At 60.1% G+C, this 20,480-nt stretch overlaps 1 protein-coding gene across 1 annotated transcript in view; it reads left to right on the top strand.

The window, feature by feature from the left end:
- Nucleotides 1-20,480, top strand: part of ec (ubiquitin specific peptidase echinus) — a 72,724-nt gene that overhangs the window by 39,354 nt on the left and 12,890 nt on the right. Inside the window, exons 3-15 of the mRNA XM_037216870.1 lie at nucleotides 6,990-7,124; nucleotides 9,831-9,998; nucleotides 10,404-10,553; nucleotides 11,770-12,420; nucleotides 12,743-12,930; nucleotides 13,413-13,511; nucleotides 14,222-14,393; nucleotides 14,783-14,912; nucleotides 15,351-15,533; nucleotides 15,852-16,628; nucleotides 16,875-17,019; nucleotides 17,446-17,569; nucleotides 17,921-18,196. Of these exons, the coding sequence (XP_037072765.1) occupies nucleotides 6,990-7,124; nucleotides 9,831-9,998; nucleotides 10,404-10,553; nucleotides 11,770-12,420; nucleotides 12,743-12,930; nucleotides 13,413-13,511; nucleotides 14,222-14,393; nucleotides 14,783-14,912; nucleotides 15,351-15,533; nucleotides 15,852-16,628; nucleotides 16,875-17,019; nucleotides 17,446-17,569; nucleotides 17,921-18,196 (3,198 nt within the window). The remainder of the gene's footprint in view (nucleotides 1-6,989; nucleotides 7,125-9,830; nucleotides 9,999-10,403; nucleotides 10,554-11,769; nucleotides 12,421-12,742; nucleotides 12,931-13,412; nucleotides 13,512-14,221; nucleotides 14,394-14,782; nucleotides 14,913-15,350; nucleotides 15,534-15,851; nucleotides 16,629-16,874; nucleotides 17,020-17,445; nucleotides 17,570-17,920; nucleotides 18,197-20,480) is intronic.

Here is a 20,480-nt window from a genome sequence, read left to right as displayed (position 1 = left end):
CTTCTTGTAACTTAAGACAGAGAGAGCAAATCAACTGATGCCGACCCAAGCTTCGCCCCCCCCCCCCCCCCCCGCCTCACCCCGTCAAAGGTGGGCTGAGTCCGCCCCTTGCCTCTATCGGCCAGCGGCGGCACCAATCACAGCGAACGGTCGGCGCAGGTGACCGGACCCATTCCGTCCGACTGCGGTACACCTCGGCACGCGCTGGTGGTTTTGGCCAGTTCCTCAGAGTCGGCTATTACAGACCGGCTCCGCCGCGGGCTTAATCGCGGAAGACGAGTCGGGCCGGGTACAGAGACGGTCGGGCCCGATACAGCGGGGGTCGGGCCTGATACAGCGGGGGTCGGGCCCGGTACAGCGGCGGTCGGGCCCGGTGCACCGACGGTCGGGCCCGATACAGCGGCGCGGCGTGGGGAGACCGCAGCGGGGCCTCTGGGCTGTCGCCTGGTGTTTCACGCGCTGCTGCGTTGGTCAGATTCGGATGTTTGATCACATTCTTTAAAACGTTCTCTAATTTGTATGCCTCCCGCGGCTAAATAATGAGCTCAGTTTAAGTGCTTGCTTTTTATGAAAGTACAATGCGGCTTTAAGTGTTAGTTGTTTAACGTGTTGCGTTGTATCCGTGAGAATAAAGCAGTGAATACTCACAATCCCAAACTATGCCATATTTATTTCGCAAAAGTAAGATGGTCAGCAACTTGTAAAGGTACCTAAGTGCCTCACACATGGAATAACTATTTGGGGTTTCTACCGTGGAATTATCTAAGTGAAGTTCGTATTGGACTGCTACAAAGACGATCCTGAGTTGACTTTGTGGTCGCTTAGGCTTGGAGCACAACCCAGCGGGCATCAGTCTTACCATGCCTCCGTAGTCCGACAGCTGACCGACATTTCCTCGGCATCGGTCCCCGGATCCAAGTCATCGAAGCGGCTTGGGAGATCGCATCGCTCAGCTGTCCGCCACCCCCACCCCTACCCGCCCCCCCCCCTCCCCATGTGTGGCACCCGGACGCACCGCCTGACCCCTGACCTCTGGCTGACCTCTGCGCCAGAGGCAGCTGACCCCGGCCCGGGGAGGGGTAGGGGTGCAGCCGACGATTCTCGCTGCGGTGGAGACGGAGTAGCTGTGGGATGGGCGAGAGACTCTCTTCTGGGAAAATGGACTGCGTTCAGTCCCACTCGACGGCTCACTACGGTTCTCTTTAATCCGCGAAGTTTTTTCGCATCACGATTGGAGCACGGCGTGTGATGAAGCCAAGCCGCGCTCTGGGCTGCATCCTCAGTTCTACCTTGTCTTGGTGTTAGTGACCCGACATCAGCGAGACGTACGGCCGGCGCGTGCTGCAATGTCGTTAGCACATCATGTTGCAGTGCAACGCTGCAACATGTGGAGAGGGGTGGAGGAGGCACGGGTCGTAGCAAACGTCGCAGAGGGTTCGTGCATTAGCACGGGTTAAGAAGAGGCGGCAGCAGGTGCAGCGGCCAGGGGAGGCTGTTGGGTCTTTAAGATCCACTTTCTATGATGTCACGGAGATGGACTTGGGTTTTCGATTGGTTGAGTTCTGGTTGAAAACTGTTGCTCTTTGCAGTCACGGAGGTATGTGTTGTGTATTCATCTCGAACTTAGGTCATTTCCATCAGCTGCGTTGCAGCTATGAATGTAGGTGTTACGTGTTCTTTTCGGACTTGAGTCACTACCAGAGTCCCACTCCGTCACGATTTTAAAGCGCACGACCACCGCGGCAGACGTTCGCACCTGTCCGTGATCGCCGTCGTGACGTCATCGCTGCCCGCCATCTAACTTAATGAGCTGCCATATGGAGCGACGCGTGGCCGGACGAGCCGGACAGCCCTGGCAGCTCGGTCCGTGGGCGTAACTGACGGTAATGGCGTGCGCGGTGGTCCAGCGCGTCGCGACGACGGCCGTTGCCATGCCAACCACCGTCCGACGCAGACTCCGCCACGGGTCTGGCCAAACAGTCCATCGGATGATCGCTGGACGAAAACTGCGAACGCGCACGCGCGTCTTCGGCACAAAGCGAGGTGCGCCGAGATCTTCAGAGATCCGACCGAGAACGGATCGCTCTGTCTGGCGGGGTCTCAGATGGTAGGATTTGTTTGTTTTAGGGCCCGGTGCCGCTGTACCGTTACGCATAGTACCGGCGCGGGCGTCTGGACGGGGCAGCACATTTGTATGGTGATGTTTCGGCTCCGACCCGATTGGTGAGCGAGCTGACTAAAAAGCGCACCCGACGCAGCGTATTTATTGTGCGCGGTTAAGATGCGTATCGCTCTAAGTGGCGAGGCTGTGGGATGGGTTGTTTGCTTCGCTGGAGAACGTTGGTCGCCAGGGAGGCTGGCTGTCGCCAGAGACGGCACTCGCACCGATGCTGCTCCAGCTCCTCCACGCTTGAAGCGCTCTGTGTTTCTGCGTAAATTCGGCTTGGGGAAATGCTCGGACACATCGCATAGCGTAAAATTTCTACCGCTCTAAGTCATCAGTCCGTTTTGGAAGCCGCTGCTTCCGGCGCGTATCAGTTCTCGGGCGATACATATTTACGGCGTTCCTGCTTTATGAGACTGAAATATGCGGAAGATCGGAGTGCCCGGTGATGGTGGAACAAAACTTTTGAAAAATGGTCTGCGGTAACGAGCCATTTGATGGTGCGGCTTCGTCTGATCGAGCATTCCAGCTTCTGTAATCTATTTGTAGAATTTATGAAGCACCGTGGTCATTTTACGGCTGTCTCGAGATGGTTTACAGCGTAACCCAGCCCACAGTTTGACATTCAATTTGGAAGTCCGAGCATGCAGCGCCTCGTCGAGGTCCCGCGTGAATTCTTAGAATCCCTGTTTCTTCACCCGCATTACCACAAAATTGCTCCGAGTTATGCGGTAACCTGGTTTCGCCGTCAAAAACGCAGAGTAAACACCGGATCGGTACGCCATTTCGCATTCTGGAGCACCTTGAAACTTGGCCACGGTGGCACTGATGGGACTTTGATGAGACGACGGAGGGCTCTGGCATGTGATCGGCGCGCTCCTGTCGCCAGAAATGTCTGCGGTCGTCTGAGCTGAATTGCTGGGTCGACGGTGCTGAATTGCTGGGCGGCCCCGGCTCCGGGGCTCAGCGGAGCCGGGTCCCGTTGGAACCTGGAATCACTACGGAGACAAATTGGGGAAGAATCTCCCGGCTGTGGCTGTCAGGTGCCATGAGCCACCTAACCAAACATCTGGAATGAGGACAGAGGGCTACTCTACTACACTCATGGGTGCGCTTCCACTCATCCCAACACCGTCGACTAAACTAGGAATGGTCCCAGGACGTGACGTGTTTGTGCCGACGAGCGTCTCCTGATCATCACCTGGCCCGAAGCGGGACTCCCTGTCTGTCTGTACGCTGAGAAACGGGGCCAGGGGCGGAGGCAGGTCAATATCAATCTGAACAAGGCACTTGCGGTGCGGCCTGATTGATCTCCAGCGCTCGCCTGAAAAGCAACACACATTCAAGAACGCTCGCCCTGTTCTGGATATCACCAGCCTGCCACTCCCCCCCCCCCCCACACTCCCCGTTTCCTACCCTCGCTCCGCCCCTGGCAGCGCGGTAGAAAACGGGGACAACACGCAGAATAGCCTTTGTCGCTGTCGAATGACAGGAAATATCGGCGAATCCAGCCGTGGCTAAGTGGAGCCGGTAAAAAGGCGAGCCGTGTGTGGTGCGTCGACTGAGGCACAATGCAGCATCGGCCAGGAAGCGCCCCAGCGCGTCCCTCGTGCACGGGTCACCGGACCCTCTGAAAGGCCCGAAGCCGGCGGGGAGGGCGACACGATGGGTGCTCGTGTTGGGGCCGGGCGGTAACGGAGTGACGGCGGTTCGGGAAGAGGCTCGTGAAAGGGCTGCGAAGCGCGGCGTCACGGCGCGCCTGAATCGCGCGAGCTCGTCGCGCGCGTTACGGTCACGTCGGACGCCGAATGGGACGCGCAGATCGATGAGGGAAGTGACGTCACTTGACGTCACTGACGTCCCGGAAGTGACGTTGTGGTCTGTTACTCTCGGCGCTTGGGGTTCGGGTGAGAGGGCTGGACAGAGCGCATTTCGTACAGGGTCGCCTGGCGTACATCTGTCACTTTTTGTGCCGACTTTCTCCGGACATGTAGCCGGCTACCTTCTCCCGCTTTGATTGCTATCATCTGCCTCCTGTCGTTCCCTATGCAGTAATATTCCCTCCCCTGAAGTTTTCTCTCTCTCATTTCCCCCCTCTCCTCTCTCTCTCTCTCTCCTCTCTCTCTCTCTCTCTCCTCTCTCTCTCGCTCGCTCTCTCTCTCTCTCTCTCTCTCTCTCTCTCGCTCTCTCTCTCTCTCTCTCTCTCTCTCTCTCTCTCTCTCTCTCTCTCTCTCCCCCTCTCTCTCTCTCTCTCTCTCTCTCATCGCTCTCTCTCTTCTCTCTCTCTCTCTCTCCTCTCTCTCTCTCACTCTCTTCATCTCTCCTCTCCTCTCTCTCTCTCCTCTCTCTCTCTCTCTCTCTCCTCTCCTCTCTCTCTCTCTCTCTCTCTCTCTCTCTCTCTCTCTCTCTCTCTCTCTCTCTCTCTCTCTCTCTCTCTCTCTCTCTCTCTCTCTCTCTCTCTCTCTCTCTTCTCTCTCTCTCGCTCTCGCTCTCACTGTCTATCCTTCTACCTATCTGATTTTCTCTCCCTCTAACACTTCCTCTCACCCTATTTTATCTTTCTCCCACTACCCAATCCAACTTAACAATTCTTCATCTCTCTACTCCACTTCCATTTCCTCTCTCTCATCTTCCTCACCCGCTCTGTTTCTGACTGGTGCCCTCTGCTCGCCCCTCCCTCTCTCCGCCGCGCCTGGCCCGGCCGGGTCGGGTCGGCGCCCGGCCGGCCTACTCCCGACCCGTGATTGAGGTCAGCCGACTGTGGCCGCCGGCGCCGGCAGGCAGCCCGCCCGTAAACAAATCTTGGCCGCGTCCAATCGATTCCCGAACCAAGCCAGCATCCGCCGCCGGCGGCCACCGAGCCGGGAGAGCTTGATCCCAGGCACGCAGGGGGAAGGCATGGAGGACGCCGAGCCCCGCGCGGCTGCTGCGCCGGCCCTGACCGCCGTTGTCCGGTTGTTAAGATTGGCTGCTGGTTCTGCCGGAGCCGGTTCCGGGCGTTGGGTGGCATGGACTTGCTTCTTTGGCACGCACGTCCATGCTGCTGGCATGGACGTGCTTTGTTGGACGTGCTGAATGATGGACGTGCGGAATGATGGACGTGGCATGGCATGGACGTGGCATGGACGTGCGGCGCTGGAAGACGTGATGCGGCTGCCTGTGCCGGCGCCGCGCACGGCCTCCTGCCTTGTCCTCTGGCACTCCATCATAGCAACGTCATATTGCACGTGCCGGGATATCTCCGGGCGACTGCGGTCTAGTGTTTTGTTCCGGTTACCTCGTGTCACCGCCACCAGCTCGGAACAAGTCATCATGGCCCGCCAGCCCCGGGAGGCAGCCGGGTCTGCGTGGGGTCCCTCCTGGAGGCGCACGCGGCTGCGCGCACCGCCACCTGGCCGCGGCGGCAGTAAACAAACACGGCCGGGCATAATCACCGTGTTCGTAGAGGTCGAGAATTAATCATACTTGGATTGAATTAATGCTCGGGCCCGGGCTGTGGCAGCCTTTGATGTCGGCGGCCCACCAGGAGGGCGGGAGGAGCGGAAGATCCGCACGAGGTGAGAGACCGCGCTCGCGGCGGGCTAGACACGATCGTGGCGCGTGGTGACAGCCGGGTTTTGCTATGGCACGCGCGGTATTGGTATGACGATTGAAAGAGTTTATTTTTTATTTTATTTTTTGTTTAATTTGTTCGAGGCGCAATTTGCGCAAATGGGGTTTGACATCGCTTGCAGTCTGTTGCACCTGCACCTGGCGGTTCTTTGCTCCCCCACGTGAGAGGCCTGCATCCTTCCGTTTGGGTTCTCCCCGTCCCCACACCTGACCTGGAACAGGTCAGGTTCTTGTTCCTGCACCTGACGACCGTGCTTGCTCCGCCACCTGACGACTCTGTATGTTCCTCCACCTGACGTCTCAGACCTGAGCGCGGAACGTCCCGTGCCGTCACGCGCGTGTGCTCCAGGATCGGCCACCAAAACCAGATCGTCGTCTCGCTCGGGTCCATTCAGACCACCCCTCGACAGACAGCGAAATAGGTCACCTGGCTGCGCACCGCGCGCGTTTCGGTGCCTAGACAATGCCGACGCAGATGAGGCCGATATGGCGCGGAATGCCCCGCGCGCGCACTGCCGCAGTGTTGGGATATTTCCTTGGTCTGCCGGTGTCTAGTCCGGCCCGACTGTGCAGCTGAGGAGGTGCACAGAAGGCTACGAGACAGCTGGGTTGCGCTTGGTCGTAGTGAAAGTTCTTCACGTGATGGTGATTGCCGTCTGTCCTTCGTATAGCATGTGAGCAACAGTGCGCTGGGAGTAGGTGGCTGTTTCAGTTGAAACCACAACTCACCTTCAGAGACCTGCATACTCAATCGGTCCTCCCACCGGCTCCTCGCTGGCAACGTCCATCTCGTGGGTGGGTCCACAAAACACGGGGCCAATATGAGGCCAAGGGGTAGTGGAAGGGTGTCGGGGAGGCGTGGACTCGAGGCATTGCCATTCCGGCGGCCCTTCGGCGCCGAGCGGTCGCAGCTTCTTGTCCGGTTTTTGCAGGTCCGCTCCGATCAGCCCGTGGCACCGTTACATGTATTCCATCCATGGCTGCATCTCAACGCTCGGGCGGTGCTGGAACAAACTGCTGCGACGTTCCTGCAAACCCGGATTCTCCAGTGTTTGGCGATGAGTGCATGGCGTTTACTACGCGACGTTGTTTGTTTTCTAGCCTTTTCTTTGCCTTCGGGCTTCTAGCTTGATCACAAGGTGCTGCTCGCTCCCGTGACATGGACTGCAGTGAGGAACAGCCGCCTGACAGCCGCCGCTCCGTCTCGTTCCAGGAGCTGTTCCAGCAGTTCCAGCACAGCGACAAGTCGGTGCTGCACCCGGACGCGCTGCGCCGCGCGCTCGCCGAGAGCTTCTTTGACCAGCAGCGCTTCCAGCTGGGCTGCATGGACGATGCGGCTGAGTGTTTCGTAAGTCTGACGTCATCAACACGAGGTGACAACGTCTCGGACGTAGAGGGAACGCACATTAGGGTGGTCGCAAAACACATAGTGACTCTAGGTTCGGTTTCGACAGGAGAGGAACCAGGAAATATTTGCGCTACTCGATTTCGGTCGCTCTCCGTAAGGGCATTTTGCTTTTTACGCGGTCATATCACATTCACCTAACGTTTACATTTTTTACTCGCATTTTCTACTCATTCCACAAAGAGTACGGTACAGAAGCGCAGCACGAGGGGCGGGAGTACAGAAGTGTCGGACAGGAGCCGCTCGTACCCTGGCAGCGGTCTCGGCTGTCGCCATCCGCCGGCTCCTCTGCACCCCCGCAAGCCGTGCAGCGGCGGCCGGTCCGTGGTCCGCCGCCTCGCGGCGCCTGCACGTGCCACCCTCTGCAGGGCTGACAGAGCCCGCGTCGCCGTTATCTTCCGCGAGGCGCGCGCCCGCTGGCGTCGGCGCTCAGGCAGCGCTGCCTCAGGTGTCTCGCCGGGCTGACGGTGGTGGAGGCGCGCCAGTGTGGCTTAGCCTAGGGATGTTATGGCACTTGGCGGGCATCGGTGGCTCGCCAGACGCGAGGCAGCTGGGGAAGCACTGGTCGCTCGGCAGACGCAAAACACTTGGGGAGACAACTGTGACTTGCCAGGTGCGAAACAGTTGGGAAGCAACGGTGGCTCGCCGGACGCGAAAGAGTTGGGAGGCACTGGCGGCTCGCCAGAAGTGAAACAGTTGCGAGGCACCGGGGGCTCGCGAAACAGTTGGCAGGCAGGTGGTGTCTCGGGATAGATGTATTCGTTGGGAAACAACTGATGGTTGTCTGGGTCGGTTCAGCGAGGCATGGTTTCATGACATCGATCGGCGCGTGCGACTGATTGATCATCGGCGTTGTGGTCACTCACGGTGGTTGTGCAATGAGCTGGAAAGTCCGCCGTGCACAGAGCCTGAAAGCTTTCATCTTCGCCGTAATTGGGTTGCGGCTACCCAGACGCTTGTTGGTAGCAGCGGGAATGTAAGAATATCCACAAAGGAAGTAGCGGGTCAGTTTTTGATAAAACTTTACGCTTCATAACGGCGAAGTCTAGTGTAAGGAGACAATCATGTTATGAAAGAGACAGGGCCGGCAAAAACGGCACCGTAAAGCGCAGCCCTCCCTTCTCGGGCAACACTCGGCTGACCGATCACCGTCCGTGTCCAAGTCGGCCTCTCAGGCCGCCGCCAGGACCGGCGTGACCGGCTCGACTCTGGCCGGAGCGGCTCGACTTTGATAACGTGCACGGTCCGGTCCGGCCTCATCAGTGCGGGGCCACGGCCGACGACCGGCGGCGAACGCGACACCCCTCTGCAGGTAGAGTGGACTGGACCGACGAGGACGCAGCGCAGGGCAAACAGGGCCTCAGCGTCGGTCAAGGTTGCCGCTGCTGGTGAAGCTGTTGTTACACCGCACGGGTGTAGACCGAAAAAGAACTCTGCAGAACTGTCATGACTGGAAATTGCAGCAGCAAGTATTTTTATGGCCAAGCTTAAAAAAGCACACCTATCTGAGTGCTAGACATTCGTCGAGTTTTTATTCTAGCTACATAGGCAAACGAACCACGCATACATTCGTGCTTTGCAAATTTTCCTGTTTAGAATTTGCGGCAAAGTTGTCTAGAGCCGGTAAAGAACCATTGCTGTCCTCTATTTCTCGGCTGTCCGTCTCTTCTTGCTTGTGTACGGCCTCGGCAGGATCGCCGCAGTGTCAGCGTGCTTGACCTGGTTACATTGGGGTCGCCAAGACGAAAGGCTGCGCTGCCACGTGCTCCGACTTTTGAGAACCTCCCAGTGAGCCGAAGGCGGGAGAGAAAGAGAGAGAGAGGAGGGAGGAGAGAGGAGAGAGAGAGGGAGGGGAAGGGAAAAGAGAGAGGAGTAAAGCTGCAGCGCTTCGCCCTGTCACGAGAACTCACAGGAGCGGGCTGCAGCTGTAGGGTGGTCGATGTCTGTGACAAGAGGCACCCAACGGGCGGCCACGTCTAACTGCAGCAAGTGCAGACCCCAGACCCATCTAGCGGCAGGTTTGTCGTTAATTCTGCTGCGTCGTTAGACGGCGCTGCTAATCCGTCGTGCGAGGTCAGATGCACCGTTAATATGCCAGCCGCACGCCGAAAACAAATCAGCCTCAGATGAAACCGGTCCCGGCAGTCTTACGGACTGCGAGGTGGCTGCAGGGTCCGTGAGGAAACTTCGCAAGTGCTCTCGTTGCAGTCGACCCGTTAGCAGTTCTATGTGGCCCGCCAGACTCCATCTCAATTAGCCCCGAGTGACGCGCGTGGCGGAGCCTACGTGCTCTGGAATGCGTAACTGCACTGCCTTACTTAGCTGACGTCGGGTGGAATTTCCCCGCGCTGAGGTGGTGGCTGTGATTTGGTTGCCGGCTTCAGCCCGCCGCCAGGTCGCTGGGAGGCCTTTAACGTTGGCACTCCTGTCCAAAACACGTCGCAGCTTTTCCAGGCTTTCTCCGCCATCGAATGGCTCAAAAGCACAACATTAACCCTGTGGCGTAGTGTGGAAAGGTTTGGGATAGGCACAGTCGTTGGCGCCCTTGTGCACACCAACAGGATGTCCCTACGCCCATGGTCCGCTCGCCGGCTCCCAACTGACGTCCCGTCCGGAGGCCAACTGACCGGCGGCGCTGCTCTCTTTCAGGAGAACATCCTGCAGCGGCTGCACGTGCACCTGGCCACGCAGCACGTGTCGGAGGACACGTGCTCGGTGCGCCACTGCATCCCGCACCAGCGGTTCGCCATGACGCTGGTGGAGCAGAGCGTGTGTAACGCATGCGGCGCCACCTCCGAGCCGCTCTCCTTCACGCAGGTCAGGTCACGCGGGTCACACAGGTCTGGTCACGCGGGGCACACAGGTCAGGTCACGCGGGTCACGTGGGTCAGGTCGGGTCGGGGTAGGCGTCAGCTGGCGGGCGCTGAGGCGTCGCAGGGGGGGGGGGGGAAGGGTGGTGGTCGGGGTATGTGCAAGGAAGGGGATCGGTATGCACGCGGGTTCTAGTCCTGTGTCCAGTGTTTTAGTCCAGTGTAGTATAGTGTTCTACCCAGTGTAGTATAGTGTTCTAGTCCAGTGTAGTATAGTGTTTTAGTCCAGTGTAGTATAGTGTTCTAGTCCAGTGTAAGTGGCCATTGGCGAACCATGCACTGTGTTGCTGCACGTTCGTACTCTGAGTTCCTTTGCACTGATACTGACCTGCTGACATTCAACGCTTTACAGATGGTGCATTACGTCAGCGCGTCAGCTCTGACGTCACAGATCGGCGAGATGACGTCGTCCGAGGGCGTTGCGAACGGAGAGACGCCTAGCGTCGACTTCGGGAAGCTTCTGAAGAAGGCCGGCGGCATGGGCGATGTCCGAGACTGTCCGGTGAGCAGGACACCATGCCAGAGAGCGTACAGCTTAGCGCAATTCTAACTGCTGTTGGGGTGGACTTGTACCGTGGACCAAGCCCGCCGTTGGTATAGTGGACCAAGTCCACCGTACCAACGGTGAACTTGGTAGCAACGATGGTACCACCGTACCAACGGTGAACTTGGACACCGTACCAAGTCCACCGTACCAACGGTGAACTTGGTACGGTGGCTGCAAAAAGAACCGCGGCAGGCTCTTGGCTTGCGGGCAGACAGCCGGCTGGCCAAGTGTTTGGCTCCGCACGGCTGTTCCCACCGAATCACCAGCCACATGTGGGGCGGGGCGAAGGTGTGGTTCTAGGAGACGGCGGTGCAGCTCTCTGGCCGCTCACGGGCGTGTTCTGACCCACCTGTGCCGCCCGGAGGTGGCGGGACGGTGGGATGCATGTGCATTGCATGCATTTGATGCCGCCGATGCAGTGCCACTTGCAGCAAACTACTGCGAACTGACTAGACGCTTTTCGAGCCTTGTGAGAGATTACCTTTGTCCTGGTAAAAACGCTGCGAGCCGCCGTCCTCATTAGTATTGGTCCTGATGAGCCGCGTCATCCAATCACCAGCGGCAACGTTCCTCGCAGTGGCCAATCAATAGCCGGCATTTTTCACAGCAGCCTATGATACCGGGTTAAGCGCCCCGTCTCTGCCAGGCGAATAACAGTCATTAGTCACTCCGCTAGCTTTGTCTGGCGCAGCCTCACGGCACAAACAGCTGGCTGGCTGACACAGGTGCTCCTGGGACTAGTGCGGCCCACCCGAGTCACGTTTCCTGATGCTAGTCACTGTTGGGGAGGATGTTGAGAAAAGCTGGTTTGAGAAAGCTCGCAGAACAGCCGACATGCAATGGAGTAGCTGGAGGCGTGGTAGTTTCAGCGACATTTGGCGAGGCCTCTTGCACGCATGCCGCATTCAGTTCTCCGCCGCCGCGACGCTGTTGCTGCCCTGACCTTTTCCAGCGTCGCTGTACCCGGTGGTTATTGACCCTTTCTGGCGGTTATCGGTTGGCATCAGCAGCCGCCGGCTGGTGGGACGGATATAACATCCCGATAAAGACCTGCGCGCCCTGCTTTACGTCCATCGCCTTGCTGAGTTAGCGTTCTCGCCGCGTCCCCACGGCTCAGAGTGTGGATGCCGCCGCTTGCCGCTGACGCCTCCTCCCCCCCCCCCGTCGCCAGAGCGCGTGCGGCGCGCGCATCCAGATCTGCCGCACGCTGATGAACCGGCCCGACATCGTCTCCGTCGGCATCGTCTGGGACTCGGAGCGGCCCCAGCTGGACCACATCATGCACGTGCTCTCGACGGTGGGCACGTGGCTGCGCCTGAGCCAGGTGTTCCACTCGGTGATGGACTCGCGCTGGGCTGGCGCCACCGAGCATCGGCTGGTCGGCGTCGTCACCTACTACGGCAAGCACTACTCCACCTTCTTCTACCACACCAAGCACCAGGTGTGGATCTACTTCGACGATGCGTCCGTGCGCGAGATCGGGCCGCACTGGCGCAGCGTCGTCGACAAGTGCCGGCGCGGGCACTTCCAGCCGCTGCTGCTGCTCTACTCGAACCCGGCCGGCCAGCCGGTGCCGACCGACGCGGCGCCGCTCGCGCGCACTTTCGTGACGCCGGCGCCGACGCCGGCGCCGCCGCCGCCGGTGTACGGCTCGCTGCCGCGGCCGGCGCGGCGCTCGCGCACGCCGAACCCGGAGGGCGACGCCGGCCTGGCGGCGCCGCGCCGGGCGGTCACGCCCAGCCCCGGCCGGCACGAGGCGGCGGCGCGCGACGCCTACCGCGACTACCAGAACATCGGAGCGTTCGACTCGCTGTTTGAGCAGGTGCGTGACGGGGCACGGGGCGAGGCTGGTTGGGGTTCGCGGAGACGTGCTAATGACGCCTCGCGAACGGTAGGTATCTGTTTTCTGCTGAGTTTGGCGGTAATGACGACTCTTTTGCAGAGCTCCTAATATCAAGCTTTAGGCACTCTCTCCCAGTGCTTTGCCTGAATTGGATCGCTTGATTTGTGCTACCAGACTGTCTATTCCAAGGTGTGCCGCGCTCGACAAGCCATACCGCGCTCGTCTGTGGAGCCATGCACGCCACGGTGGGCGACGACTGCACTACAGCTTCGCCGGCGCTCACCAGATGTCCTTGTCGCAGGCCGAGCCCGAGGGCTCGCGCTCCAGCCTGATGAACCGGTATCAGCGGCTGCGGTCGACTGGGGAGGGCGAGCCGCCGACGCCGGCGCTGCCCAGCTTCCCTGACCCGGGGGTCAGCGAGGGTCGTCCCGGGGGGCGACAGAAGACGGACCCGGCCGAGCAGAGGCGTCCGGAGAACGGGCAGCGCAGGTGAGACCTGTCGGTTACGATAGCGTCTGTGGGATAACCGCGCTTGGGTTTTGGATGGGCGGAGTAGTCCTATCACCATGCTCGGGTGGGTGGTGCCAAGCCCAGGTGTTCCCGGTTAAAACATGGGAAAGTGTTCGGGGTGAGAATATTTCTACGGGGGTAAGGGACTCACATCGCCTCTTCACGGACCGTGCATTTCCGACATGAGCATCGCTTTGAGGTCCCATACTGCCTCACACGCCGGCCCGGTTCGCTGTGTGGGCTGCCTTCCGGCCACATTATGGCGACCGTGCCGCCGCGACCACCGCAGTCGTTGCTCGTGTTTCATTGATGGCTGCCTCTGTGCCGCTCGTGTCTGACTGTCGGATCGCCGCTGCGCCGGCTCGTGTCTGACTGTCGGATCGCCGCTGCGCCGCTCGTGTCTGACTGTCGGGTAGCCTCTGCGTCGCTCGTGTCTGACTGGCGGGTCGCCGCCTCGGCAGACGGCGCGACTCTGGGAACTGGTCGGGCGACAGGAACTCGGCCAGCTCCACCAGCTCTGGCTCCAACGAGAGCGGCCACCCAGCCATCGCCATGTTCACGTGAGTGACGCCCCTGCTAGCGACGGTGGCGCAGGTGGCGCCCACTGTTGGCTGGCGACTCGCCTGTGAGAAGTACTGCCCGCTTCCCACCCCCTCTGATGTTTTTTTCTATAGGTGTAGCCACTTCCAAATTGGGGGACAGATCAGGGTTGGGGGCCAACTGGAATCTGAAAACAGCAGGCAGTCCCGATAATGACATTTTAAATGGGATGTTTTTTATGTGCATTGTAGGGCAAAATGGTAGGGAACAAATGCCACTTTTTTGAAAATTGTAGTTAAGTTTGCCCTTTGCGCCAGTGGTTACATCCATGTCCGTTTCTGTTGTGTTGGCAACGTTCACCAGTCGATGGAGCTCGACGAAGGCGAGGGCATTGGTTTTCTGTTTCTTTTCGACTTTCAAAGAGCTTCGTGAACGATGACTTTTACCCTGCTCTGCCGCGTGGGCCTCGTCTATATGGACCACGTGCGTGTGCTCCGACGGGTTTCACCACTATACTACGTATCTCCTCCTGGTGTACCGCGGTACTCGGTATCACTATCGGCCGCGTCTATGCCGCGCACGCAAGAACCTGACTCTGCCCCTGCCCTCCCCCGTGATGATGCGTAACTGACTTCACCTCTGTCCCCCCCCCCCCCGTAATGCGTGCCTGACTCCGCCTCTGTCCCTCCCCATAATGCGTGCCTGACGCCGCCTCTGGCTCCGCCGGCAGACGTGTGGTGACGGGCCGACCGGCGCCGCCACCGCTGACGGCCGCCGGCCGTCCACCGGCCTCACCAGGCCGCACCGACCCAGCCGGGCTGGCCGACGCCGGCTACGACAGCAACTCACTCAGCTCCAACGACAGCTACCCGGTGCCGCCGCTGCTGAAGCTCAGCACCCAGGTGGGCGCGCCGGAGCTGGGCTGATCTGGGCTGCGGCTGTACGCGTGGATCGGAGGACCTCGGTGTTTTTCTTGAGACAGTACACGCCGTGATAGCTCCGGGGATTGCTGGCGGTTTGACTTGCGGTAGCTGGTTCAGCCAGAATGCTCACCTCACAGCTGAAGAGAGGTAGTTTTGGACCCTTTTGTATAGTATTGAGGTTAAGTTTTTGTGCGCATGAGTTGCAAGGGGATAATGATTATGAAGGGAAGTTGGGTGCTGATATCATTATCGGACGTGACAAACCGGCGACTTATTTCGCCACCGTATCCACGCTGAGACATAACATCTCTGCCCTCTGGTTAGCGACGCCATCACGACCTGGCCTGACCTTGTAACTCCATCCACAGCAGCTGAGCGGAATTCCGGAGAACCAGCCATTCGGCATGTCGCCGTCGGATGGCGCCACCAGCGAGGTGAAGCGACTCCTCAAAGAGACCGAGCTTCTGCTGCAAGAGGCCCAGACGGCCGACGAGAGAAGTGAGTCCGAGTCCGAGTCGCAGAACGCCAGAATGGGAGTCCAGTTTGCCTGAGTCAGAGTCTGGCTCGCCGACTCGGGGTCGCGGTTTCCTCCTAGAAAGCATGGTTTCAGTATCAAGTCGACAATAGTCCAGATTGGGACGTTTCTCCCCACGAGTGAGCATTCATTGCCGAGTTTCTTTGGAGTGCTGCGCCACAGCCGAAGGCCCAGGCAATCACCGTCATCACATTCCTTCGCTCGCCACCGCTCCGCCGAGTTCGGCTATGTTTGCCGCCAACTAGCCGGTAGTCCTTCCATGACCCGCAATCGTTGCCCTCACGACACAGTTCGAAATTGTCGCTGAGCATGCCACGCTATCCTGGCGCCGGACTCCGTGCTCCTGATTCGGCGGCGCTGTCAGATGGCTGACACCCCCCCCCCCCCTCCCTGCGCGGCAGATGACCTGCCCCGCGCACTGGAGCTGTGCCGGGAGGCGGTGCGCGTGTCCAAGCGCGCCCTGGACGCGCCGTACAACACGGCCGAGATGCTGACACGCTCCAAACGCAACCACAACGACTGCCTGCTGCGCTGTAGCGGCCTGCAGAGGAGGATCGCTATTGTCAGTGGCGCCAAGAAAACAGGTCAGAGGCTGGACTAGGCCGTCATGTTTGGCTGCGGTGTCGGAGGCTGGACTGGGGCGTCGTGTTTGGCCACAGTGTCTGAGGCTGGTGCGTCATGTTTAGCTGCGGTTTCGGAGGTTGGACTGAGGGCACCGCGTTTGGTCACGGTGCCAGAGGCTGGACTGGGGGTGCCGTGTTTAGCTGCGGTGTCGGAGGCTGGACTGGAGGCTGGAGCGGGGTTCGCGCTCGGCCTCCTCTCCCGTGACCCGCCCACGTGTCCCAGCAGAGGCCATCTGCCACCCAGCGCCGCCTGACGCCCCCGTCTCCCTCCCTCCACAGACGGCGCCGCCGAGGGGCGACACTCCCGGCAGTCGTCGCGCGACTCGGGCGGCCGTCGCACGCCCCACTCCAGGCAGCCGTCGCGCGAGCTGGACCCCGCCGCCGCCGACCACACGCAGATCCAGCTGTACGCCACGCTGCCGCGTCGCCGGGGCGCCAAGGAGGCGCCGGCGCCGGCGGCGGCCGGCCGGCGGCGTGGCGACGAGCCGCCCGCCGCCGTGGAGCAGCTGTACGCGCAGGTGAACAAGCCGCGCCGAGAGAAGCGCCGAAGCGAGGGCGACAGGACGGAGGAGGCGCGGCCGCCACCGCTGCCGCCGCCGCCGCCGCCGGAGCCCGGCAAGAAGGAGAAGGCGCCGGGCAGGAAGCAGCACAAGATCCGCATGAAGCTGCTGGGCGGCGGCCTCATCCGCAGGAAGAACCGCAGTCTTCCCGACCTGACGGACCCGGTGAGCCAGGTCAGCTACAACCAGGACATCGCGCGGCCCACCACGCCGACCGCCGACCCGGGCAGCGGCTACCTCTCCGAGGGCCCCACCGACTACGCCAACCCGAACCTGCAGCGTAGCAAGCTGATGCGCAAGTCGTTCCACGGCAGCGTCGGCCTGACGAAGGTGCCACCGCCGGTGCCGCAGCGCAAGGACTCGCGGCTCAGCGGCGGGGACGCGTCGTTCGAGGCGGAGTCCCCATCGCGCGCGACGGTGGCGCCGCCACTCGGCGAGTCGCCGGCTAGGGCGTACCTGAACCACCTGAGCCACCGGCGCTCGCCGGCGGCGCCGAGCGCGCCGGGCTCGGCGGGTTCGGCGGGCTCGGCGGGCTCGGCGCTCAACCTCAGCTGGAGCGAGGGCGACGGCGCCGAGCGGCTGACGCTGCACACGCCCGTGGAAGAGCGGCCGTTCGTGATGCCGGAGCCGGCGCCGGCGCACTCGCGGCAGGCGTCCCTGGACATGCCGCTGCCGCCGCCGCCGCCGGCTGAGGCACTGGCTGAGCTGGCGCTGGATGACGAGCTGCCACCGCCGCCAACAGAGGCGGAGCTGGAGCTGAGCCTAAGCCGCGTGGAGCCGACGGCCGAGCTGAGGGAGCTGGGAGAGCACGGTGCCCCAGGCAAGGACGCGCCGGCCTATCCACCTGCCTACCACCACCCGGAGATGCAGCAGCCGCAGCAGCATCAGCAGTACCAGCAGCAACAGCAGCAGCTGCTGCAGCAGCAGAGCCAAGCGCACCAGCAGCACTACCAGTATTCGCAGCACCAGAGCCAACACCATCAACAGCAGATCCAACAGCACCACCAGCAGGCGCATCATCAGGTACAACAACAGCAGCAATTGCATCAGCAGCAGCACGAGCAGCAGCCACAGCAGCAGCAGCAGCACCAGCAGCAGCAGCAGCAGCTTGCCATGTTGCATCAGCAGCAACAGCAGCTCCAATCCCAACAGCAGTACCAGCAGTACCACCAGCAGTATTCGCAGTATCACAACCCGCCACAGCAGCAGCACCAGCAGCAACAGCAGCAGCAACAGCAGCAGCAGCAGCAGCAGCACCATCACCAGCAGCTGCAACATCAACAACAGCAGCAGCGCCCGTCCAACAGCGGCAGTTCGCAGCAGACACCCATGGAGGCTGCTGCCTCGCCCAACGAGCTTGCCGCCGACTCGGGCTTCGCGTCGAGGCGGCTGCGAAGCGACCCGTCGGACGAGGCGAAGCGCGGCTCGGTCCGCTCCGTGCGTGACCTGGCCGGTCGCTTCGAGTCTGTCTCGAATACTCCCGAGTCCCCATCAAACCGCCTCGATCCCTCCTCCGGTCGATTTGATCCCGCTTTGAATCGATTTGATCCCACTTCGCAACGCTGCGATCCCGTTTCTAACCGCTTCGACTCGGCGTCTAACCGCTTCGACCCCGCTTCTAACCGCTTTGACTCCGTCTCTAACCGCACTGACCCGGCTTCGAACCACGCGGAGGCGGCGCGCAGCCCTGTGCAGCGGCTGAACGACATGGTGGAGGCCGGCCGGCCGCTGCCGGACACTGACGTCACGGACGGTGACGTCAGTGGCACGGCGACGTCATCGCGACAGCCGACGTTCGGGTGCGCCAAGCAGAGCAACCAGCTGCTGTTCTCGGCGCAGTCTGGGCAGCACGTGCGGCGCGGCCGGAGGCAGGCGGACGAGTCCGCCGACCTGAACGTGTCGGCCGACAGCGGCGGCGGCGGCGAGCGCAGAAAGATGAAGAAGAGCGTCACGTTCTGCGACCAGGTGACGCTGGTGGCGACCGCCGAGGATGAACAGGACGACTCGTACCTGCCGAACCCCATTCTGCAGCGTATTCTGGGGGCCAAGGAGACGGCCACCCCCGCCGGACGAAGGTCACCGGCTCCAGCGACGGCGCACGTGCATCATGTGAACGCGATGGTGCATAGCGCAGCGCCGGAGACGGAGCCTCGGCCTGCGCTGCCGACCAATTATGGGGCGGGTGGTGGTGGGGCAGTCAATCAGGGCTCGAGGGTCGGTGCGGCGAACAACCATGCGATGGGGAATGGCGTATCGGCCAATCAGCGGCCGGCGAACCGCCAGGGGACCCATTCGCCAGTGCTGAATGGGCACGCGGGGTATGCGATGGCTCCCAATGGGGTGGCGGGAAACCACGCTGGCTCCCACAGCTTTGCCGGCAGTCCCACACCGGTTAATGGCCAGCAGTACTACCACACGGTCTACGGTCAGCACACCAATCAGGCGCTACCCAACGGTAATGCATCTGCCAATGGCGGCCACGGCGGACAGCGACCGACCAATCAGCAGCCGGGTATGGGCGGGCCTCCACCGCGGTCGACCAACCAGCGCCCGACAACACCATATCATATGAACGGCGGCCCAGCGCGGCCTTTGCCGCCGTATCAGCATCCCGCCTCCGCCTCGTGACTACAAACTGCCGCCGACAGGCCGCCAGCCGCCAGCCAATCGTGTAGTGCGACAGGCAAGTGACGTCACGGGGCGCGTGGCGACGGTGGCGCCGCTCGGCGACGGCCTGTGTGAACTGTGCAGCCAGCGTGCGAGGCTGCCAGGCCGGACGTACTGCCCAGACTGCCAGGCGTACATGGCTCGCTTCCGGCCCAAGACAGCCGACTGTGGCGCTGCCACCGGCCGCCAGGCGAGTTGATCGCCGCTGTGACGTCAGAGGCGCGGCGCGGAACGCGTCTGATAGCTGCGTCAAGGTTCGCGGTGAGCAGTGACGCGTGGGCCTTTCGCTTTGTCGCGGCTCTGACGTCACAGCAGTACCACGTTGTTTTGTGTATAGTGAGGTGAATTATTTATATGACGCTGTAAATCTATTCGCTGAGAGCTTTATGGTATAGCAGCGCCAACAGCTGCCTATCATGTTCGCACAACGCGGTGTTGTTGTTCGTGTACATTGTCCATGATCATCGAGGTGCCTGTGATGAGTTCGTGCCGTCCTGGTTTCTGCAGCAGAAGGTCATTGCCTTGTGTGATCTCCGCGTTAAGGGATTGAGTACAAAGGCTGGGTGACACTGAGTGTGCCAAATGTGAATGTGAATGTACTCGCATGTTTTATGAGAAATACATCTGAAATTGAGTGCTTGTTTGGATGGATATAACCTGATATATATATATATATATATATATATATATATATATATATATATATATATATATATATGTATGTATAACTCCGTGGCCGGACATAACCTGATAATGTCAATATTTCCTGGGTCTCTCTTATCTTGAAACCAGAGGTACGGGGTCCGATTCCCCGTGGTGCCCGCCTTTCCTGCCAGGATAAAAGGCGGACGACGCCATATACCCTCAACAGCAGAGGGCGTCGTAAAGACCCAGCAACGTCACACAATATATAAGGCGACGCATGAAGTCGCGCTGTGTTTTGAATGCTTCATTTAGTTCGGATATCACACCTGGAATGAACCCACAAGCCTACCGTGGTCAAAACGCTTCCCGGTAGCATTTGAGAAGCATGTCCAGTAAGGGATTTATGGGAGGGTCATTAGACCATTCGAGCTCCCTTAGCCTCGCCTCCCAGCGCCCAGGGAAGGGGAGGGGCTGAACACCGGGTTTGGTACTGAGAATGGTGATTGGTGGTTTATAACGTCCCTGAGGTGTCTCATTGGCTATCGTTAGAATGGCCACCGCCCTGATGTGGCGCGGAGCAACGATATCTCTTCTAGTGCAACTTTAATTTTCCAGAAATATCGAAAAGCTTTTTTCTCGGAAGTTGTTTTCTAGACCCCAAACACTGCCAGCCTTCTCAGATATCCATCAGCTAAATCAGTCCGGTATGCGCAGACTACTCTAACAAATCGTTAACTATCATCGAATTGTTATGTTAACTTAAAAGCGTCCATAACAACATTCCCGTCATAACCGAGCCTCGAAATGGACATCATTTATGTTGCAGGTTTTACATGTCGCTGCTGGTGACACGCTGGGGGCCTTGTGAAATTTATGAAAATTATCGGGTGTCGCTGGCAGCACACTGAGAAGTTCTTACAATTTTCGAAGCGTTCGAAAGGGGCTCGTCCCTGCTCATTGTCTCATCGAGCGACAAGCTGGCCTCAGATGAGGCTGTGTAGGTAAATGTCTCCTTGCTGAGATCGTGTCACATTTC

The sequence above is a fragment of the Pollicipes pollicipes genome, unplaced genomic scaffold, assembly GCF_011947565.3.
Source record: "Pollicipes pollicipes isolate AB1234 unplaced genomic scaffold, Ppol_2.1 Scaffold_1600;HRSCAF=1878_pilon_pilon_pilon, whole genome shotgun sequence".
Classification (NCBI taxonomy): domain Eukaryota; kingdom Metazoa; phylum Arthropoda; class Thecostraca; order Pollicipedomorpha; family Pollicipedidae; genus Pollicipes; species Pollicipes pollicipes.
The sequence above is the reverse complement of the archived record's forward strand: the minus strand, read 5'-3'. Positions and strand labels throughout refer to the sequence as shown.